Raw genomic sequence first — 21,850 nt, 5'->3', positions numbered from 1 at the left:
ATTCCAGTTGGGCACAAATATCAAGAATTCGTGGAGCCGATGGACTTCCTAAGTACAACCAAATTTCTAGAGTAATGCTGTCTATTCTCACCATACCCCATAGCAATGCAGAATGTGAATGTGTTTTCAGCCTTGTGAAGAAAAATAGAACAGAGTTCAGATCATGCATGTCCAATGAATCTCGGGAGTCTATTTCTATTTTGAAGACCAAGAGTTCTAGTTCCTATTATGACAAAACATTTTCTCAAGATTTTTTGAAGGAAGCTAAAAAGGTCACAACTATGATTTTAATGTCAAACTAGCGTGTGATTTGCAGTGTGTTTTATTGTGTAAAGCCTTTTTCAATTATCGTATATCTGCTTAATTTATCAAGGAAGTCCTGTCATATATGCTCCATGCCTGCTGCTGTTAAACATGAATTTCTTCTTGATTGTTATGTTAATCTACAAATCATTGGCCTATGATGTAAGTAGATATGATTTAATTGAAGTATCCTGTTTAAAGCATGAATTATTGTATTTTGCAGCCCAGAAGTATTGTTATTTTTGTCAAGCTGCGGTATTACATGTTACAAATCTCATGTTATGGTCCGTGTAGAAATGTACTAATAGTCTAATAATACTAGATTATAAATTCCACCTGTTCAATACATAAGAGATTTGTATTTAAATTTAAGAAATAGTTCTTAACATATTAGATATAGGCACATATTTCACCCATAATGAGGGCATCATCAGCCTAAAAATCTCATACCTGAAAGAAAGATAGATCAGGATCCTGATTTTTCTTATACGTAGTTTTTAACGAAGGTCTAAAATATAAATAAGAGGATACTGTTTTAGGTAAAAATGTGTATATAATGACTAACAAGTAGAATATAATAGTTATAAGTACTCTTATGACAGAGTCTTAATAATACCAATATAAATGATCCTTATTGTAGATCTTTACGAATGTCTTGTTTTTTAAATGTAGTAACAAGTAGTTAGTTAAAAGTTCAAAAAGAATACATAAATTGCTGCGTTGAAATGAAATCTGGTACGTTATTCTGGAGATGGTGTAAGGAGCTTATAATAGCTTAATATTTAGGATAAAAGTCGCTCTCCTTGTCAACTGCCTTGTCTCATTGTAGTGATTCCAGAAGCTTTGAATAACTGACAGAGACACATTGAGATCCACAACTACACGACGAAAAGTCCATTCTTCCTGAATAAAAGTGCTGGCCCTTGCGACTTGAACCTCATTAAGATGTCCCATGGGATATGCTGGTTTATGTACAACATGCTCAAATGACCACAGTAGTCTGTTTACCTCACGAAGACACGTGGGACACACCACTATTCACTTTTTTTTGAGGGGTCACCTGACAGTTTAATGTATGGCTACGCCTGCAGACGGAGCATAACTTCGATTTGACATACCCTGAGTAGCTAAGGTTTCAAAGTATGCTGTATGTCCATTCGAACCCCATCTACCAAATTAATGTTCATATTCCAGATGTTACAATATGTGTTCCCCTAATGTTTTTGAACTGTGTATAAATTTAACCTAAAAATGATGAACTGAGCTCTGAAATAAAATAAAGTTGAAAAGTATACCACGTAAAATAAAATAAAATTGAAAGTTATTCCTCAGGGTACTGAATTTTCTATTGTTCCGCTGAGTCATTACAATACCAAACACCACTCCTGTTTCATTAACTGTTTTGGTTGTTCAGTGCGTGAAAAATTTAGACCAGTTTTACAAACTTTTTTGTTCCTAACCTGTTCTTAACTTTAGTGTGCACAAACCCAAAGGTGGAGAAAAGGCAATCAATCCCAGCAGATGAAGCTAGTGTGCTATATAACTGCTGTGCTAGGTTTAAAGTTACATATTGAGTGCTCTTTTCCTATGCCACCCACCATACCAGAGGTTTAGTCTCCTTCATTTTTGCAGAGGTGAACAGGTAATCCTTGAAAAGTGAACATTTTGTCTTGCACTTAATTAGATCGGGCATTACTTCTGGTAGGGATGAGTTGCAAACAGAGTCACAAAGATTTGAGACCATTGCCTCAGGAACCCTCACTCTCAACTCCAGCGTCGACTGCATTGATGCACTGAAACCATCTACCAACTGTTTTCAGAACTGCTTGGATTTATAGTTTCATGTGCCTTATCTCATAACCACCCGATAAGTTTTGGTACTGTGAATACTAGAACAAGAAAAACATTATTAGCCAGCAAACATTAAATATTGTTTCAGGTTATTATCAGTACCGGTATAGTTAATATTCGAGGGTGAATCAAAAAGTAAGTTACACTTTCTAGCTATGGCCATTTATGAAACCACTTACACATAGGCAACACAGCTATGACAACATACACATACAAGTTCACTTTTTCACATAGTCCCCAAGAGACTGTAACATTTCTTGGAACTGTTGACCAACTTTTCGATTATTATCATTTAGATTTTCACGGCCCGTGTAACTATTCATGAAGTATATTTTTGGGCTTATGCCGTGTAATTAATTATAAACACGCTCTACGCGTTTCAAAAGGAACCTTCCCTTTCTTCATCAGGAGACAACAGAGAAATAGACATCGATCGAAAAATATCCTCCCCATAGAGGATTCTAATATTATCATTTAGACTTTCACGGCCCGTGTAACTATTCATGAAGTATATTTTTGGGCTTATGCCATGTAATTAATTATAAACATACTCTGCGCGTTTTGATTCCAGATGCGAAGAAATTACCTCCAGCACTATGTAACCACCTGGAGACAGCTGCTTTCACCTCCTCATCGTTTTGGAATCGTTATCCACCAAGGTCCTTTTTCAGCTTACCGAACACACGATAATCGCATGGTGCTAAGTCTGGACTGTATGGAGGATGTTGCCATATCTCTCACTTGAATCACTGCAGCATTTCAGACGTTTGGTGGGACGTGTGATGCATTGCGTTATCGTGCTACAAAATCACACCAGCGCTTTTCTTTAATTGTCTTATGCAACCGGTTCAACGTTTGACAATACGAAGCCTTTCGGCATAAATTCCATGTGCACCACACCTTCTATGTCAAAGAACACTGTCACCATTACCTTTCCTGCTTAAGGTTGGACCTTGGCCTTCTTTCGTGATGATGTGGTGTGTATCCATTCCATCGATGGTCTCTTTGTTTCGGGGGTGATCCCCTGTGATGTTTCGCCACAGAAACTTGTTGCCCTCCCCAGAATACCGTTGCTAAAATGCCAGTGACGATTGGAAATGTTGTCCCTTGTGAATATCGGTGAGCAGATGTGGGACCCATCTTTACACAGTTTACGAAAACCAAGGTGCTGGTGAAAGTGGAGAACACACTGCCATACGAAATGTTCGGCATGCTGGCAATTTCCTGCAGTGTTATGTGCTTATTGTCTCTAATGATCCCATCCACACGGTCAACATTTGTAACGGTACTGGACGTTGCAGGCCTGCCTTCGTAGGTTTTGTCCGTGAGATCCATGCATCTGGCGTCGAATTGCTTACTCCTCTTTACAATACCTGGGTGAGAAATTTCATGCTAACCATATACAGCAGTGATTTCACAATGAATGTCTGTGCAATTGAGCCATTTAGCCCGTAGAAATCTAATCGTTGCATGCACCTCCAATTTGGAGTGAACATCCAGTTGACGCACCATTGAGCTTAGCCCATTCTGCCCACACAGCTCGACGGGATACCACACCAACCTTCCTACCGGACGTGTGAGCAGTTACTGCAGCTCCGCATTGGCTACAGTCACGAAACACAGCGTGCTCTCGCGGCGAGCTAGCGTAACTTACTGTTTGATTCGCCCTCGTAGCATTTTGGCAATGATGATAACAATAATGAAATCTGACTATATTTCTAAATAAATAACCAATATGAACTCCAGTGACATAAAACAGAAAAATGGCAAGTGGTTAGAGTATGATTTTACAATAAATATTTTATCAGTTATTGTGCATCACAATAGCAGGCCCTGCAGTCTAGGGATAACGTGGCTGCCTCTTACTCAGAGGCCCCGATTTCGATTCTGGTTTTGAGGTCCACTCAGCTTACATGATTACAATTGATTCTGTTGGTGAGGTAGCGGCTTCAGTCTAGAAAGACAAGAATAACAGCTGAGAGGATTTGTTGTGCTGACCACACATCACCTCAGTCTGCAGGCCTTGGGCTGAGCAGTTGCTTGGTAGGCAAAGGTTTTTTTGGGCATAGTATTATTTTTTTATGGCGTGTTGCCTCCGAAGAGATGTGGTGAAGGTCTTTCGAATTGACGCTGTATATATTAAATTAACCATTGTGGTGTTGCCCGCCATTACAAGGAAGCAAGTTTATATTTGTTTTGAATTGTGAGGCGAGCTAACGGTAGTCGAAAAGCGGAAGACATGTAATTACGTTCCAACAGGTAAATGGGGTGATAGGATGTGGGTTCAGGTCTCAATGGACAAATATTAGGTGTTCATTTGGCTTGCATGTTTCCCCAATGATAACAACCAGAAGTCAAGGTCAACTTTATTTACATATGTACAAACAGATTATTCATTTATAGCAAAGTGAAAAACTACCATACTAACAAGAGATTGTTCGAGGACAGGTGGTCTTAGACGGAAGAAACCTCAACATTTTTAGTTTGAACGTAAACTTGAGTTGACTGTGCAAGTTGGCCGTGCGGTTAGAGGCGCGTGACTCTGAGCTTGCACCCGGGAGATAGTGGGTTCGAATCCCACTGTCGGCAGCCCTGAAGATGGTTTTTCGTGGGTTCCCATTTTCACACCAGGCCAATGCTGTGGCTGTACCTTAATTAAGGCCGCACTGAATGGATGCAGGAGGGCGGGGCTGCAATTTACGAGCTTTCTTGCTTGTCGCTTGGTCGCTTGGCCTCTTGATATCTGCGGCGTTCTCTTTCAAACAAGTTGACAGCGGTGGATGTAGTGTTTCGCCACAGTAAATGGACCACAGCTTATTCTTCCCATGTCTGTATACACTGACTGACAGAGCAAATGCAACACCAAGGAGGAGTGGTTCGAAAGGGATGAAAGTTGGGGAAAAAACAGAGACGGCACGGACGAATAATTGATGTTTATTTCAAACCGATATGCAGGTTACACAATGCGCACGGCATCGACTCAGTAGGATGTAGGACCACCGCGAGCGGCGATGCAAGCAGAAACACGTCGAGGTACAGAGTCAATAAGAGTGCGGATGGTGTCCTGAGGGATGGTTCTCCATTCTCTGTCAACCATTTGCCACAGTTGGTCGTCCGTACGAGGTTGGGGCAGAGTTTGCAAACGGCGTCCAATGAGATCCCACACGTGTTCGATTGGTGAGAGATCCGGAGAGTACGCTGGCCACGGAAGCATCTGTACACCTCGTAGAGCCTGTTGGGAGATGCGAGCAGTGTGTGGGCGGGCATTATCCTGCTGAAACAGAGCATTGGGCAGCCCCTGAAGGTACGGGAGTGCCACCGGCCGCAGCACATGCTGCACGTAGCGGTGGGCATTTAACGTGCCTTGAATACGCACTAGAGGTAACGTGGAATCATACGCAATAGCGCCCCAAACCATGATGCCGCATTGTCTAGCGGTAGGGCGCTCCACAGTTACTGCCGGATTTGACCTTTCTCCACGCCGACGCCACACGCGTCTGCGGTGACTATCACTGACAGAACAGAAGCGTGACTCATCGGAGAACACGACGTTCCGCCATTCCCTCATCCAATTCGCTCTAGCCCGGCACCATGCCAGGCGTGCACGTCTATGCTGTGGAGTCAATGGTAGTCTTCTGAGCGGACGCCGGGAGTGCAGGCCTCCTTCAACCAATCGACGGGAAATTGTTCTGGTCGATATTGGAACAGCCAGGGTGTCTTGCACATGCTGAAGAATGGCGGTTGACGTGGCGTGCGGGGCTGCCACCGCTTGGCGGCGGATGCGCCGATCCTCGCGTGCTGACGTCACTCGGGCTGCGCCTGGACCCCTCGCACGTGCCACATGTCTCTGCACCAACCATCTTCGCCACAGGCGCTGCACCGTGGACACATCCCTATGGGTATCGGCTGCGATTTGACGAAGCGACCAACCTGCCCTTCTCAGCTCGATCACCATACCCCTCTTAAAGTCGTCTGTCTGCTGGAAATGCCTCCGTTGACGGCGGCCTGGCATTCTTAGCTATACACGTGTCCTGTGGCACACGACAACACGTTCTACAATGACTGTCGGCTGAGAAATCACGGTACGAAGTGGGCCATTCGCCAACGCCGTGTCCCATTTATCGTTCGCTACGTGCGCAGAACAGCGGCGCATTTCACATCATGAGCATACCTCAGTGACGTCAGTCTACCCTGCAATTGGCATAAAGTTCTGACCACTCCTTCTTGGTGTTGCATTTGCTCTGTCAGTCAGTGTATTTATACCAGTTGTCTTCATGATGTGTTTCAGCTGGTCCTTAAAACGCTTAAGAAGGGCTTCATGGGGTCTACGCCAGAGCAAAGTTCCCCATAAAGAATTTGGTGCAGAAGCCTGGTATCACTCATGCGGTGAACTTGGCGTAACCATCTCAGTTGATGAGCGACGATTGTTTCCTGAATGCTATTTAGCTGCACTTTGTCAGGAACTGCAGTGTTGGTCGCATAGTCCTCCCACTTGATATTCAAGATCTCTCTCATTTTTTATTGATGGAAGCGCTCAAGTTTTTTGATATCTTGGCGGTAGTGTGCCCAAGTTTAACAGCCATACAGTAGCGTGAAAATGACAACAGCTTTGTACACCATGAGTTTGGTATGCAGTTTTAGGTCGTTATTCATGAAGACTATGTGTATTAACCGTCCGAATGCTGCATGAGCAGCCCCAATTCTTTTATCAACATCTTGTTCGCAGGTACACCGTTCTGACAAGATGCTTCCAAGATATGAAAAGTGATCAGCCTGTTCCAGTGTTGTGTCTAAAATGAAGAAACTGAACTCAGGAGGACTTAATCCTGGGACAGGTTGTGCAAGTACCTTCTTTTTTTTTTTTTTTTTTTAGTGTAGGAGAAGTGGTGTCATCGGAATACTGCAGTTCTGTCACCCGGGTAACCAGAGTACGTCTTTGTCAGCAAAGTCTTGCCATATTGAAAATGCCTCCATCAATACGAAATTCAATCTCCATGCCTAAGTTGTTTGCAGATGATTCATGCAGCATGGCAGCGATATGCAGTGCAAAGAGTGTATGAGGAAGCACACAGCCTTGTTTCAATCCATGAGTGATTGGGAACAAATCTCAAGTTACCATGAAGAACCTGTCCAGACATGCAATCGTGAAGAACCAAACCCCATGGCACTACAGCCCTTGAAGGGTCTTGGCCTACCAAGTGACCGCTGCTCAGTGCGAAGGCCTGCAGATTACGGGGTGTCGTGTGGTCAGCACGACGAGTCCTCTCGGCCGTTATTCTCGGCTTTCTAGACCGGGGCCGCAGCCCTTGAAGGGTCTTGGCCTACCAAGTGACCGCTGCTCAGTGCGAAGGCCTGCAGATTACGGGGTGTCGTGTGGTCAGCACGACGAGTCCTCTCGGCCGTTATTCTCGGCTTTCTAGACCGGGACCGCTATCTCACCATCAGATAGCTCCTCAATTCTAATCACGCAGGCTGAGTGGACCTCGAACAAGCCCTCAGGTCCAGGTAAAAATCCCTGACCTGGCCGGGAATCGAACCCGGGACTTCCGGGTAAGAGGCAAACACGCTACCCCTACACTACGGGGCTGGCGCAATCGTGAAGAGCTTGAACCAATTACACATAACGTTCAGGACATCCGAAACATCTCAATATTTTCCAGATCATAGAAAACTCAACAGAGGTTGCTGTTGCTCTTTGCATTTTTCCTGGAGTTGTCTAGCACAGATCATATCTGTTGTGCCTCTGGAGGTTCAGAAACCACATTGAGACTCAGGCACAATCCTCTCCAAGATAACTTGGAGCCAGTTTAATAGAATTCTTGCGAGAATTTTACCTGCAATTGACAAAAGCGATATACCACGGTAGTTCCCACATATACTACTATCGCCTTTCTTGAAGATAGCGATGATGGTAACCTTCTTCAAGTCATCGGGTACTTCTCGAGTTCCCCAAATCAAGAGGATGAGTGTGAAAAGTCTAGTCTTAAAGGATATACCTCCATTTTAGGGATGTTGTCAGGACCAGGAGCCTTTCTTGGTTTTAGTTGATTGAGTGCTTTGGTGAAGTCTCTGTATGTGGTGTAACTGCCATCCATGGCTCCTGAGGGAGATTACGAAGAAAGTCCTCAGCGACATTGGAGGCACGATTTAGAAGTGCAGAGAAATGTTCCTTAGAATGCTCTAAAATTTCTCCATCATCAGTTAAAATGATGGAGTAGTCAGCAGTCTTCAATTACCCCGATGAAGATCAAATTGGACCCTGTATATCCTTTATGCCAGCATAGAAGTTTTGCAGGTCACAGGCTTCAGATATTCTTTGCAGGTCTTCAACTTTTTGTTGCCACCCGTTATTCTTGATTTCCCCAATTTGTGCCTGACATTTTCCTGTAAGTTCCAAGAAATGTGATTTCTTCACATTGGAAGATGGATCTTGAAGATAGCATAGATGGGCTTCCCAGTTGGTATTGATCAGACACTTAATTTCTTCATTATTTTCATCAGACCAGTCTTGTCTTGTCTTTTTTTTTTTTTTTTTTTTTTTCGTAGTAAACCATTTGTTTCCTCAGCTGACTCAGTGATAACCTTCTGAAGCACTCCTGATTTGTACTATCACTGCTTACTGGATGACTAGCCAGTTTGTTTGAGATTGAATTTCTGTAATCTGTAGCAATGGATTCAGTTTGAAGTTTAGAAGTATCAAAATTCTTCCTGGGCAGGTTGTGGATGGATCTTTTCGGTTTGTGACAGATCGAGATTCTCAACCAGCATTAAGCTAGCTTATGACCTGTCCAGCAGTCATAGACATTTATTGCGGTCCTTGTAACATGGACATCTTTTTAATCACATTGTCTGGTGATGATATAGTCAAGGATGTGCGTGTGCTTTGAGCGAGGATGCATCAAAGTCGTCTTGTAGCGATTAGGCAGGCGGAACTGAGTATTAGTAATAAAGAGTTCATGTTCAGCACATAAACCAAGGAGCAGTAAACCATTGGCATTCCATGTTTTCTCATCACATTGCCCCGTAATTGGTGATCTTTACCAACTCTGGCATTGAAATCACCAAGTAGTAAAAGCTTGTCTCTGGGTGGTACTTTGGTGATGGTAGTGCTCAGCCGGTTGTAGAATTGGTCTTTAGCTTCTACATAAGCATCCAAGGTGGGAGCATATGCGGAGATGAGTATTATAAATTTAGCTCCAGAGAATGAGATTCGGAGAGTCATAATTCTTTCACTGACAGCAGTTGGAGTTAGCGGTAATCATTCACCAATGTGGTCTTCTCATCGAATCAAACACCATGTATGCGGTGTTCTCCCTCATCTTTTCCCTTCCAGAAGATTAAGTAACCTGAGCTGAACTTTGTAAGTTTACTTTCGCTGGACAGTCTGGTTTCACTTAAGGCAGCAATATCAATGTCCATTCGTCCAAGGTCATAGGTGACAAGCACTGTTCTTCTCTCAGGTTTGTTATTGCCTTTCAAATGTAGGGTTCAAACATTCCAGGTTCCTATAATCAAAGTTTTGGTAATCTTCGTTCTTCGACCTCATAAGGGGTGACCCGCTGGGTGCGGCCTCCCAGCTGGCTGAGAGTGTGACTACCAAAGTTTAGCCCACATTTTCTAGCGCCTTCCCCATTCAGGGTGGGCAGTGGTGATCCTAAATAGACCTGCCCAAACACAGATGCAGGACCGAATTCCTGAGTAGTCATGGGGTTTCAGAAAGACAACCATCACACATCTGCTGCTGACGTGCAGATCCGAGCTAGAGGCTTCCACTTCCCATCGCTGTTGGACTTAGAGTTAAGGGCATGACAGCAGGAAAAAGTGCCACAAGCGGGATATGTTTTAAGGTGAATCGCAGCTTGAAACGAAGTGACCTACACACTATGATCTCGGAGCTATACCCTGCGGCACAAATTAAATGCGACATGCAGGTTCTAGTACCACGACTGCAATGGACTGCTGATGACTCAAAATACCATTGAGTTGTGCCTTCACAGCCAGTCCGTCTGGCATGACCTCATCCGCCTCCACGACTGTTGAGAACCACAAAAAGTGGGTTCCTCCGTCCATTTTGTCATTGGGCCAAAAACGCAGATGATGGACTCCAGGGTCATTTCCTACACTGAGGGGCCATCACCCCACCCAGAGGGGCTAATCTGCCTGAAGCCTTGGACCGCATGGTGGGTCGAGTTATTTACTACCGCTCGACAATCGGCGTTAGCAGTTTTTTTACATCTGGTTGCCAAGCCAAGCTAACCCTCCTCCTTTCCCATTCCGGATTGGGACTGGACAATGGTGGAGAATCACAATGAAAAACATTTTTTGTACTACACACATTCACAGACTCGTTTCACCCATGCTGACAACGATACAAAACTGACTTGATCTTTCCTAATCAAATATCACACCTAATTGAATCATTCCATTCATCTTTTTCTATGTCTCAGCAATTGTCTGCTTATAATAAAAGAATATCCCACCTCAGCTGATTCATGAACTGTGCGGGTGCTAATAATCAACAATATACGCCTCTAATTTATTCAGAAAACAATGCTTTGGGCTTCATAACACTGTCTTACCGGAATAACCACATCGATGGCTAATAACACACATGGGCCACATTTCCTCGTTTGAAATTTATTACTCAGGCGGTAATAAAGTACTGAAAAGATCACACGCTTCCTCAAACGCGTGCACATTATTTGAAGGTCCAATCACTCCAGTATTAAAGACCGTGGTATCTCTTGACCAAGTTACGTATCGAAGAAAAGTGCTAACTACAAATTTGCCCTCAGTACCGGTCAGTCTATCACTAATACTCTGCATTTATGGCCTTTATCGATGATCCCTATTCCCATACAGCACTCATTAATAATAAACCGCACATCTACTCAAAATCTCTAGCCTTACGAAGACATAAACATCTCAAATGGTTTCTAAACTACGCTCCACTTTAACGATTTTCTAAACTTTGTTCCAATTTCAAATTTTAAAAAAACATGAATAATAACAATCTCAAATTTGATTCGATGATCATTCTGCACTTATATACCTTCGATGAACATTATAACACAATAAGCTGGCTAATTTTGACACTGATTTCTTCCTACCTTTTATTCACACCTGATATTTTATGCAATGACACTACACACAAAATCAACACTCAGCATGCATAATTTCTTCTCATAAATTAATCTATTACAGAACTATTTAAAATAGTTTTTTCATGAGCTCGCCTTGTCAATACACCTTATAATGATAGAAAACTATTTATTTTACCATACATGTTTCGGAAAAATCATCCATTCCCTTCGTCAGTGATGTTATTTCAAAGAATAAAACAATATAACACTATCTTTTGTTTTTTACAATGTAAAGAAGAAACGTGGCATTGAACCGACGATAGCCTAATTCAGTATGACATAATTTTCAAAAATGAAATTTCAGCACAAATAAATGACGACAGTACAATTTAATATTTTGCACGATTCACACAGGAATAACTGTCTCTTAAATTCATACAATTTCATGCTTGCTACCAAACACAGGACATGCAATTTAACTCATTTATCCGAGACTTGACATATTTCCAGTCTGTAAACATTCCGGGTTAATTACAATCCCATTTAATTACTACTCATTTATCTTGACATTCTCTCTCCTTTATTTACATCTCTTTAACACAAATGGTTCCTATCCACTAACACGAAACATTCCCACAAATATATAAATGAAATAGAATGACGTGATTATGAATTCACTCACTTAAACTTACATATTCCTATATTTACATGATCCGCAACCCGTGGTTGTATCAAGTCTATCTAACACACAAATTTTACATGATTATATTTATATCCCCGCTAAATATCTAAGCAAGTCACTGCATTATACAGTAAAACCTCATTAACCTGGACCAGTTTTGAAAAGGAAATTATGTTGTTTAATGTAGTAAATGAAGATTTGTTCTAAAGACGATAAATTGCTATTCTCAGTACGTACGTTACTCTAATTCTCTTACCAGTGGGCGAGTTCATTGCACTCACCGCACCTGCGGTTGCTACGCAGCAGACTGGTGACTCAACCCTCTCCTTACCCCACCCGCGCCTTGCACTTGACATTGACCTAGAAACAACCTTCCTCAGTTGCCCTGCAATCTCGGTAGTGTTCACGAGTTTTCCTAGCATCGCTCAAGGTTCAGTGTCATTGTGCTGTTTTGTTTGCTCGTCCGCAATGGCGAGGAAACGTAAAAACATTGTAGTGACCATAGAAAAAAGGATGGAAGCATTGACAAGAATTGATAAGGGAGAATAGTTAAAGAACATTGCTGATGAGTTTGGAGTAGGAACATCAACCATATTTGATTGGAAAAAGAACAGGAAACGCATTGAAGACTTTCGTTTCAGGATGATTTCTAAGGACATTTTGCATAATCGATGTAAATCAAATATTGCTAGACTAGAAACTCTGAGTGAAGCATTGTTTGCCTGGTTTTGTGCTGAAAGAGAACGTGGTTTGCCGATTTCTGGACCCATCATCCAACAGAAAGCATTGAGTTTGAACAAACAGTTGCCCCATGGAGATCCAAGTTTTGCAGCTAGCCAGGGATGGTTGTACAGATGGAAGAAACGGCATGGATTGCGTCAACTTACAATCATTGGGGAAAGTTTGTCGGGTGATGTTGAAGCGGCAGAAACATTTTACAAAGAGTTTGGAGACCTTATTGAAAAGGAAGAATTGATGGCAGATCAAGTTTACAATGCCAATGAATCCGGTTTATTTTACCGGATGTTGCCGAGTAAAACGCTAGCTTCAAAAGTAGAAGATTCAGCAAAAGGGTATAAAAAAAAGGGAAAGAACGCCTTGTAGTAACACGTCAGGAAAGCACAAACTTCCTCTCCTTGTAATGGGGATGTCTAAAAAACCCCATGCACTGAAAAATGTGAAACGAGATTCATTGCTTGTCATTTACAGCTCACAAAAAAGTGCTTGGATGGTTAATGACATTTTCAAACAATGGTTTTTCCAGAATTTTGTGCCCTCAGTAAAAATATTTTTGACGAAGTGTGGCCTTCCCAACAAGGCGGTTTTGGTTATTGACAATGCACCTTTGCATCCGTCTGTCAATGAACTGTTCAAAGATGATATTTCAATGACGTTTTTATTGCCTAATGTAACTTCTCGTGTTCAACCGATGTACCAAGGAGTTCTAGAAAAAATTAAAAAGGTGTACAAAAGGCAAATGGTAAGCCAACTGGTAGAGAACGAAGGAGTGCATGGTGTGGTAAAGGTGCTGAAATCCTTTAACGTAAAGATTGTTATTTATATTATTGCGGGAGCTTGGGACCAGGTTGGAAGAGAAACTTTGATAAAGTAATGGAAAAAGTTTTGTGTGTGTGTGTGTGTGTGTGTGGTTTTTTTTTTTTTTTTATTTTTTTATTTTTTGCCAGAAAACAAGATTGAAGGCAAAGGGAAAAAAAACAGTGTGGAAGAAGATTTTATAGACAATTTAAAAAATATCGATGGCTGTTCCGATGTTGATGAAGAAGACATTCACAATTGGTTGCAAATCGACAATGACGGAGGTTATAAACCAATTACAGAGGAAGACATTATTGCATCATGCAGGGTTACTGAAAATGAAAATGAAGAGGATTCAGATTCAGACAGTGTTGATGAACCAGCTGTGGTTATGACCCATGCAGAAGCAGTAGGAAACATGGAGAAAATGATGGTTTATTTTGAGAGTCAAGCCGAAACATTGCCAAATGAACTATTGTTAAAGCGGATGCGAGATCGCTTTGCTCATAAGCGATACACTAAACTGCGACAGCAGAAGCTCGCTGCCTTTTTTACTACCGACTAGTTTGTAGCTGTATTGTGTACAGTGCAAATACATAGGCTATTACAGTACATATAGTGTATGTGTTTTTAGGTGAAAGTGTCCCAATAATAATTTCTAAACTCCATTAAAAATATTTCGGTGGTGTACATGTTTTTTTATCATTTTTCCATCATTCTCGGGATAACTCGGATTTTCGTTAACTCTGATAGGCCCTGGTCCCAGTTGATCCGGGTAAACGAGGTTTTACTGTAAATACATTTGGATACTCATCCTTTTAAACGGCATCAAACCTCGGGGTGGGAATGGCCCCTATGGTTTTACTCCTCCATAGTATTGATTGTTGTCACAGCAGTATGTTTCCTTGTATCATCCTGGAACGGAATCTGTGGTCCATAGGTTGTCTCCAGCTTCCTGGATCTGGTACTGCTGTGTCTTGCTGTCCCTCATAGTTTATACAGTAACTGTGAATTTATGCAGATGTAGCATGGTAATAGGTAATAGTTTATTGATTTACCCACTCTTTCTGCATTTGATTTTACTCATTAAGTTTATTACTGCTCCAGTACCTCCTAACGGCTATCGTGATATCCTTTCCTATGGCCTACTGAATGCCACTACTCTTCCAAAGTCTGTTTACACCTTCAGTGTTCTTGGTCACACTTCAACTCTTGACGCGGTTGTCCCGACAAACCTCCCGCACTGTTCTGCACAAGTCTTGATTCTGTATATTTTCGGGTTTTCGGCACTTGGACGCACACGTTATCTGCTCTAGAATGTTTACTTAGCTTAGTGTTTCAAGTCAAAGTTCCATTCTCATTTTATTTATGTGAGTAATCATGTTAATTTAATGGCCTTTCTAAAGTATTTGCTATCTGACCATCTCTCTTATTAGAATACTTAAGAGCTCTACAACTCTCTGAAAATGATTCATAGTTTATCGTCAAATAGATTTGAACGTTAAGCCTCCCTGAGTAGTCTCTAACTGCAACTTCAAATAGAATCAAAGTCTCACCGCATATACTTGTAACATCGTAAGGGCTCACGTATGCAAGACATAATGAAGTCACACGCAGAAATACAAGTCCAAGACAACTAGTAGTCAAGTCTATCAAGTAAACGTGTATGCTGCTGAAGATCTAAGATGAAAACTGAAAATCAGAATTAGAATCAGCACTCGAATGTGAGTCTTAACTGAAGTGTAGAATTAGAATGTAGACTATAAATCAAGAATTAAAAACAGAATGAACAGAATTGCACGTCCGCAGTCTACTTGTAAATTTTTCATTTCCCCCCCAATGGCACTTTCTTCCTTGTGGTCTACCAGTTCCTCACCAATCCTGTCTTGATTTTTGCATTGACGCTATTTGAGATTGGTTATCAATATTCGCGAGTAATTTCCCGTATTTGGTGTCTGGAATCTCTCAACACGCGTCACGCAAATGATAAATTCAACTTTCCACTGCTTTGTAACTGTCCACCTCTTGCCTTGGCCTACTTTGAGTTCAGAACAGATCAAATCTTTCCTACACTGTCATTAAATTCACTAATGTATTTTTCTGCAGCGGCATGATTAGCTGATAACTAAGGGCCTTATTTTTTGGTGAAATAAAACTGTTGATTTCGGTGTTAAAACTAACACTATTTCGGTAGGTATTTCGTGAAATAAATTGTCATACTGATCGATGTTTCTTGTGAAATATTCCTTATGGTATGGGGTAAATCTAACTAATTTTGTGATTAGGGGTTTTAAAGTGAACACTTGTAATGTATTAAATTGTTATTAAACCTTAGAACAACCAATTATACAAAATGTTGTAGAAATAAATATCGGTAGGCCTATATAAATCACTGAAACCTCAAAATGAAGTTAGGCGGAAGTTAGGAATGTATACGTAGCCTGCACGTTTTTGCCGGTCCCGTGGTGTAGGGGTAGCGTGCCTGCCTCTCGCCAGGAGGCCCTAGGTTCGATTCCCGGCCAGGTCAGGGATTTTTTTCTCGACCTGAGGGCTGGTTCGAGGTTCACTCAGCCTACCTGATTAGAACTGAGGAGCTATTGACGGTGAGATATCGGCCCCGGTCTCGAAAGCCCAGAATAATGGCCGAGAGGATGCGTCGTGCTGACCACACGACCCCTCGTAATCTGCAGGCCTTCAGGCTGAGCAGCAGTCACAGGGCAGGCCAAGGTCCTTTCAGGGAGTTAAGTGCCGTGGGGTTTGGTTTGGTTCTACATGTTTTAACATTTTGAGTGACTTGTCTCCAAAGTAAAAAAAAAAAAACTACGCATGGTTTCAACATTATCAGGATTCAGAGTTGTGCGACAGTCAGAAAGTATGTTTTTGTAAACAAAGCAGCCCCTTTCGCTGACCACATTAGACGTCGGAAACCATAATACTTGCGAACACTTGGTGCAAATCCTCCTAAAACTTCACTAACAATGTCTTCTTTCTTCTCTTCTATCAGACGTGCTTTCACTGCATTTTGCAAAGCCATATATCCCTGGAAGATATTCGTGGATATGCTGGTGCTGCCCGGCCGGGGATGAGTAATTCAGACGGTTAAGGCGTTGGCTTTCTGAGCCCAAGTTGGTAGGTACAATCCCGGCTCAGTCCGGTGCTTAAATACGTCAGCCTCGTGTTACTAGTTTGATTCGCGCGTAAAAAACTCCTGTGGGACAACATTCCGACATCTCGGCATCTCCGAAAACCGTAAAAGTAGTTAGTGGGACGTAAAAACAATAACATTATTACAACTCAACCAGGCGATTTATTTATTTATTTATTTATTTATTTATTTATTTATTTATTTATTTATTTATTTATTTATTTGCTCTTTGCTTTACGTCGCACCGACACTGATAGGTCTTACGGCGACGATGGGATAGGAAAGGCCTAGGAATTGGAAGGAAGCGGCCGTGGCCTTAAAACCCCGGCATTTGCCTGGTGTGAAAATGGGAAACCACGGAAAACCATCTTCGGGGCTGCCGATAGTGGGGCTCGAACCCACTATCTCCCAATTACTGGATACTGCCTCCACTTAAGCGAATGCAGCTATCCAGCTCGGTGCGATTTATTTAGAATAGGCTTACTAATATCGTCATATTTTATAATAAAGTCGGTATTATTTATCTTCCCTTTTATATTCATCCATGTCCTCATGCCAGGATTATCCAATTTTTCTATAGAAATGCTGGCTTGCATGAATGCTTTTGTTGTGTCTATTACAAATTGCTCTCTATCACTTTTCAACTCCTTTGCGATGTGTAAAGTATCGCCGATTGTTATTTGCCGCTTAAAATTATGTTCATTTGCTTCATTCTTCTTCTTTTTGTGTGTTTCTGATTCTCTACAGTATTTATCGCACGCATCTCTTCGTTTTCACGTAATGCGAACATTACAGTACTTACACATTAGAATCTTTCTTGCAGCATCAAATACATAGAACGCCTCACTGTTGTATTCCTCGGCCCTCGGAAAAACTGTTGTGACTTTAGTTTTCAGCATTTTTGTACTTAAATGTTGGACATTCGCTGATAAAGGTTCATAAGTGGCGAACTTTCAATGCGAAAGAGTATAATGCGCACTGCTGTATCTACAACCGATCTTACTACGACCACAACGCCATTTGCTGTAATCGATAACAGATATCGATTTTTAATGACTGCCTTAGAGATCGCGGAACTGAATACACATACTTCCGATACACAGGGCTCATCGCTTTGTGTGCATTTGTGTAGAGAATATACAGCGCTATCAATCAACTGAGAAGGAAACTACTATAGTCAAGTTCTCAAGAGCATTTAAACGTTTATTAGAGATCTTTTCCGATACGATTTCGCATTTTTCTTACCAGGTGGGGTATATTTCGTGATTATTTGCGCGATTCGCGTAATAAACAGATTTCGCGATATTTCGCGAGTTCATTTCGCTAAAATACGTTACGGTACGGTACCTACAAGGTCATATAAAGGCTAGAAAGAAGATATGAAAAATTTCGTGCTTATCGCTATTACAAAAAAATACGGCCCCTACTGATAACCATCCAGAACTGGTAGTGAACGAAACATTTCCATTCAACTGAAGCGCCTCTTCCTGGATAAGAGGTCCACTTAACGGAGTATATTTTGCCTCTCTTGTGAAAACCCTTAAATAAAGTGCTTCATCAAATTTATCAAATTCTGAAAGTGTTGATGTTTGGTAGACTTCAAAGACGGCCAATGATAGTGTGCAAAACTGTTGGACTGTACCACAGTTTTACTTCCAGTCAGAAATTGCAGCTTTTCCAACACCAGATTCAAGAGATAATTTTGATGCACTTTGGCCTTTATCCAGAAGTTTCAACACTTCAAGTTTTTCTTTAAGTGTACACAACACGTGCTTTAGTTTACTTGCCATTTTAAAACCTAAACTGTATTGGGTGTAGAATACTGTAATACAGCGTTGCGAGTGAGCTGAGATAATGCCAGCAGCTGACACAGAAGCAAAGCATCTTGTTTCATCACACACTGGTTGGGGCTCTACTAATGGCAGAACTTGTAACTTATTGCAGAGGTAAAGCATGGACACTGGTTAGGGTGATGCTAGCAGCAGAACTTGCAAGTTAACATTTGAAGCCAGCTCAATGCTGCATTCTAGGAACAATTTTGTTGTTAATCCAAAAATCTCCTAATCTGAACAGGGTCCAGTTCCAGCTAGTTTGAATAAATGGACTCTACTGTATACATTTTTATTAGTAGTTTTCATATGATTTTTTCTTTCTTGTCATTTGCCTTTGTTTTTTCAGTTGGATTGAAGTCGTGTAATATTGATTGTTACAGGTGCCTGTTGCATCGTGGTTTGATGATATGACTGATTCAGAACTATTGGATCTGATACCGTTCTTTGAGAAGCTGAGCAAAGTGGACAATGTGTATACTGTATTGTGCAACTCAAATCATCCGTACAACACAAATACCACATCTTCTGTATCAGCAGTTGGAATGCTTAGCCAACAGCAGCAACAACACAAAAATCTTCAGGTGAACAATCATGCAACTCTCAATGCGGGTTCGTAGCCTCCTCAGAATGAGGCCAAGACTTGGTGTGAAGGCCATGTTAAAGCTTGTCTACACTGTAGAATGAAAAGTCCTGTATTCCAGCCCTAAGACCAATAACGCGGTGGCAATAACAGGGTTGGTCTTGGCGCAGTGTAATAGGCATTTCAGTCTTGTAACGTTCGTAAACGTGAAGGACTAGCGTTCTTTAGTTTTGTGCGTGGATGAAGTGTTTTCACCAATCCTACAGTTTTACCATATGACCTATAGTGTGTTTCGACGTGGCAGTTATTTTATTACTGCCAAAAATTTTATCCAACAGTCCAAGTGCCAATCATGCCTTCTGGATGAATCAGTATTCTTTATCAGCATGGGAGTTATGAATTATTTAGAGAAATGATCTATTCAGTCCCATGTCCTTATCAGAAGCCAGTAGAAAATGAAATATTCCCATTATTTTTGCTGACAAAAATAGTTTTTATAATAAAATCTGCTCTTCAAGGAACAGTAATACAGAGCATTTTTATAAGCATGATTAATTATAAGACCTAAACAGTTTTTATAATCATCAGGTGATCTTGTATATTGTAATATCACATTGGCTTGTTACAGTTTATTAATATCATTTTAATCCAAAATATACTCTATTGAATTTTGTGTATAACGTTATGTGGGACCCAGGCAACTGTGAGCAGAATAAGAATGGAATTCATAAAAGACTTGGAACAGAAATAATCTGTTGTATGTGAATACTGATGTAAGGCTACAAGTGTGACACCTAACACACACACACACAACCCCCCACCCCACCCCTCCTCCCTCCTCCCCCCTACCTTCCTCCTCCCCCACAATATTAAAAGCAAACAGTCCTGCAGCAGGAAGTTGTGTATGAAAGAAGGATGCTCAGGAAAGTTTGGTGCTATTTTTTCTAATCTTTGCTAGATACGTACTTAGCCTGAAAATGGCTGAACAGAAGTTAATATTTCACCCTAGCAAACTGATGAGCAGACACTAATGTGCGAGTGAAAGAACGTGAAGAAGTGCCCTCTTCCTTCCAACTTGCACTGATTGAGTGTATGTGACGTGGAAACACAAATCTGAAAGAGCGCAGTGCGCATGCATCCAGCAGGGTTGGAGCAAATACTGCTAGACATGTGTTGTGGTATCTGGTGCCACATAACCTATATTATATAGATAAGAATTTGCTAATCTTGTATAGTGGCCTTAAAACCAACATGTTGACAATATTACTTTGTCAAATTGGTTGGTAGTGTGATTTCGCATTATCACAGCGATTTTTACACAGCTTTTATTAATTACTGTAATTTTTTTACTCTTTTCAACTTTCGTACTAAAACTAAATCACTGCATTTTTCTATATTTTTCTCCGGTGATGGTTGCCAATTTCATATCGTAGCAGGCAACTCTCTTTTAGTTTAGCTCCTGCAGTACAAATGTACATCACAATGGATTCTTCTGTGCCAGTGATTTGATTTATAGTCTTAATATATTATGCAAAGTAAGGGGGACAAAGTAATATATATATTATGTAAGTAGTTTTTCTTTGAATAGTTTTTGTTCAAGTTGCTATGTTAATTTGTTGGGTTGTTTCAGTTTTGGGATGTCAATGTTGAGTGCTTGTATTAACTTCTTTATGACAGTCTCTCATGTTTATCTACAAAACTGTCTAAATATTATCTTTGAAAAGTATGAAATGTGTAGATAAACTGTTCATGTTTTGTTTTCCTTAACTGTGCTTGTATTTTTTTCTATATCTTAGATGCTTATTTTCAGAAGATGTACTTAGAACATAAGTTCTAAATTCTGAGTAGTTTTATGTTGGTTCGGCACTATTTTTAAAAAAAAACGTTCCATGTATTTGAATCATCAAAACTTGAAATACCTTTGTGTCTTGAATTACTCCCTCCCTTTCTCTCTCTCTCTCTCTCTCTCTCTCTCTCTCTCTCTCTCTCTCTGTGATTTTGTTTAAAATGTGTATGTTTGTCAGTACATTGATATTTAGATTTCATATCCTATTTATATTACTTCAGAGAATATTAAATATTGTTGATACAATTGTGAGTTATCTTTTGTCTCATGCCTATTTGTTCACCTTCCTTGTAGCTGCTGGTAAAAAATCATTTTTTTTTGCAAGAACACATTTCTGCAGTTAATTTTTCTGTATTGCTAAGAACAGAGCAGAGTTATACTGTATGTATTATGAAATTTTGTCATCGCAATTTACTTACAATGTATGCCTGTTGAATTGTTTATTGGGCCTTTTAGAATGTATTGTACTTTAAAAAAAAAAAAAAGTATTGGGACTGTAAATGTTGGATATCATTTTGCAACTTGCATTAATTTTCCCCACGTTACTTGCATAGTGTGGTAATAATTGGCCTTTGAGCAATATTTAAGTATTGCATCGTCACGTATAAATATATTTTTTGGAAATAGATATTGTAAATGTACATTGTATTTATTGCTTGGTGATGCAAAAAATCAAATTCATTGTCATTGCTCTTGATAACTACTATACAATCTTTTTAACATGAAACTAAAATTTCAAAACTTGAGGTCAGGAGATACCCTTGTAAAAGCATGTTCCCAGTTTTTTTTGTCACAGTAGGCCTATCATGAAATAGATAAATCTGGTACAGTTGGCCTAGTAGAAGATTTACACTGTGTGTGTATGGGTTTTTTCATACATATGTTTTCAAATAAGTCTCTCCTTTCATCTCTTTTGAGACGTTATTCTCCATGAAGTCATTGTTATCTCTAACTCCCTCAGTTGATCTGCCATAGAATGCTTCCGTCTGGAT

General features: G+C 40.7%; 1 protein-coding gene across 1 annotated transcript in view; it reads left to right on the top strand.

Annotated features, from left to right (window-relative positions):
- hzg (herzog) overlaps positions 1–21,437 on the top strand; it is a 233,962-nt gene extending 212,525 nt beyond the window's left edge. Inside the window, exon 6 of the mRNA XM_067150808.2 lies at positions 18,813–21,437. Coding sequence (XP_067006909.1) covers positions 18,813–19,049 — 237 coding nt within the window. The 3' untranslated portion in view covers positions 19,050–21,437. The remainder of the gene's footprint in view (positions 1–18,812) is intronic.
- The last annotated feature ends 413 nt before the right edge of the window (positions 21,438–21,850 follow it).

The sequence above is a fragment of the Anabrus simplex genome, chromosome 7 (genome assembly GCF_040414725.1).
Source record: "Anabrus simplex isolate iqAnaSimp1 chromosome 7, ASM4041472v1, whole genome shotgun sequence".
Classification (NCBI taxonomy): domain Eukaryota; kingdom Metazoa; phylum Arthropoda; class Insecta; order Orthoptera; family Tettigoniidae; genus Anabrus; species Anabrus simplex.
This window is presented reverse-complemented; position numbering and strand designations above follow the sequence as displayed.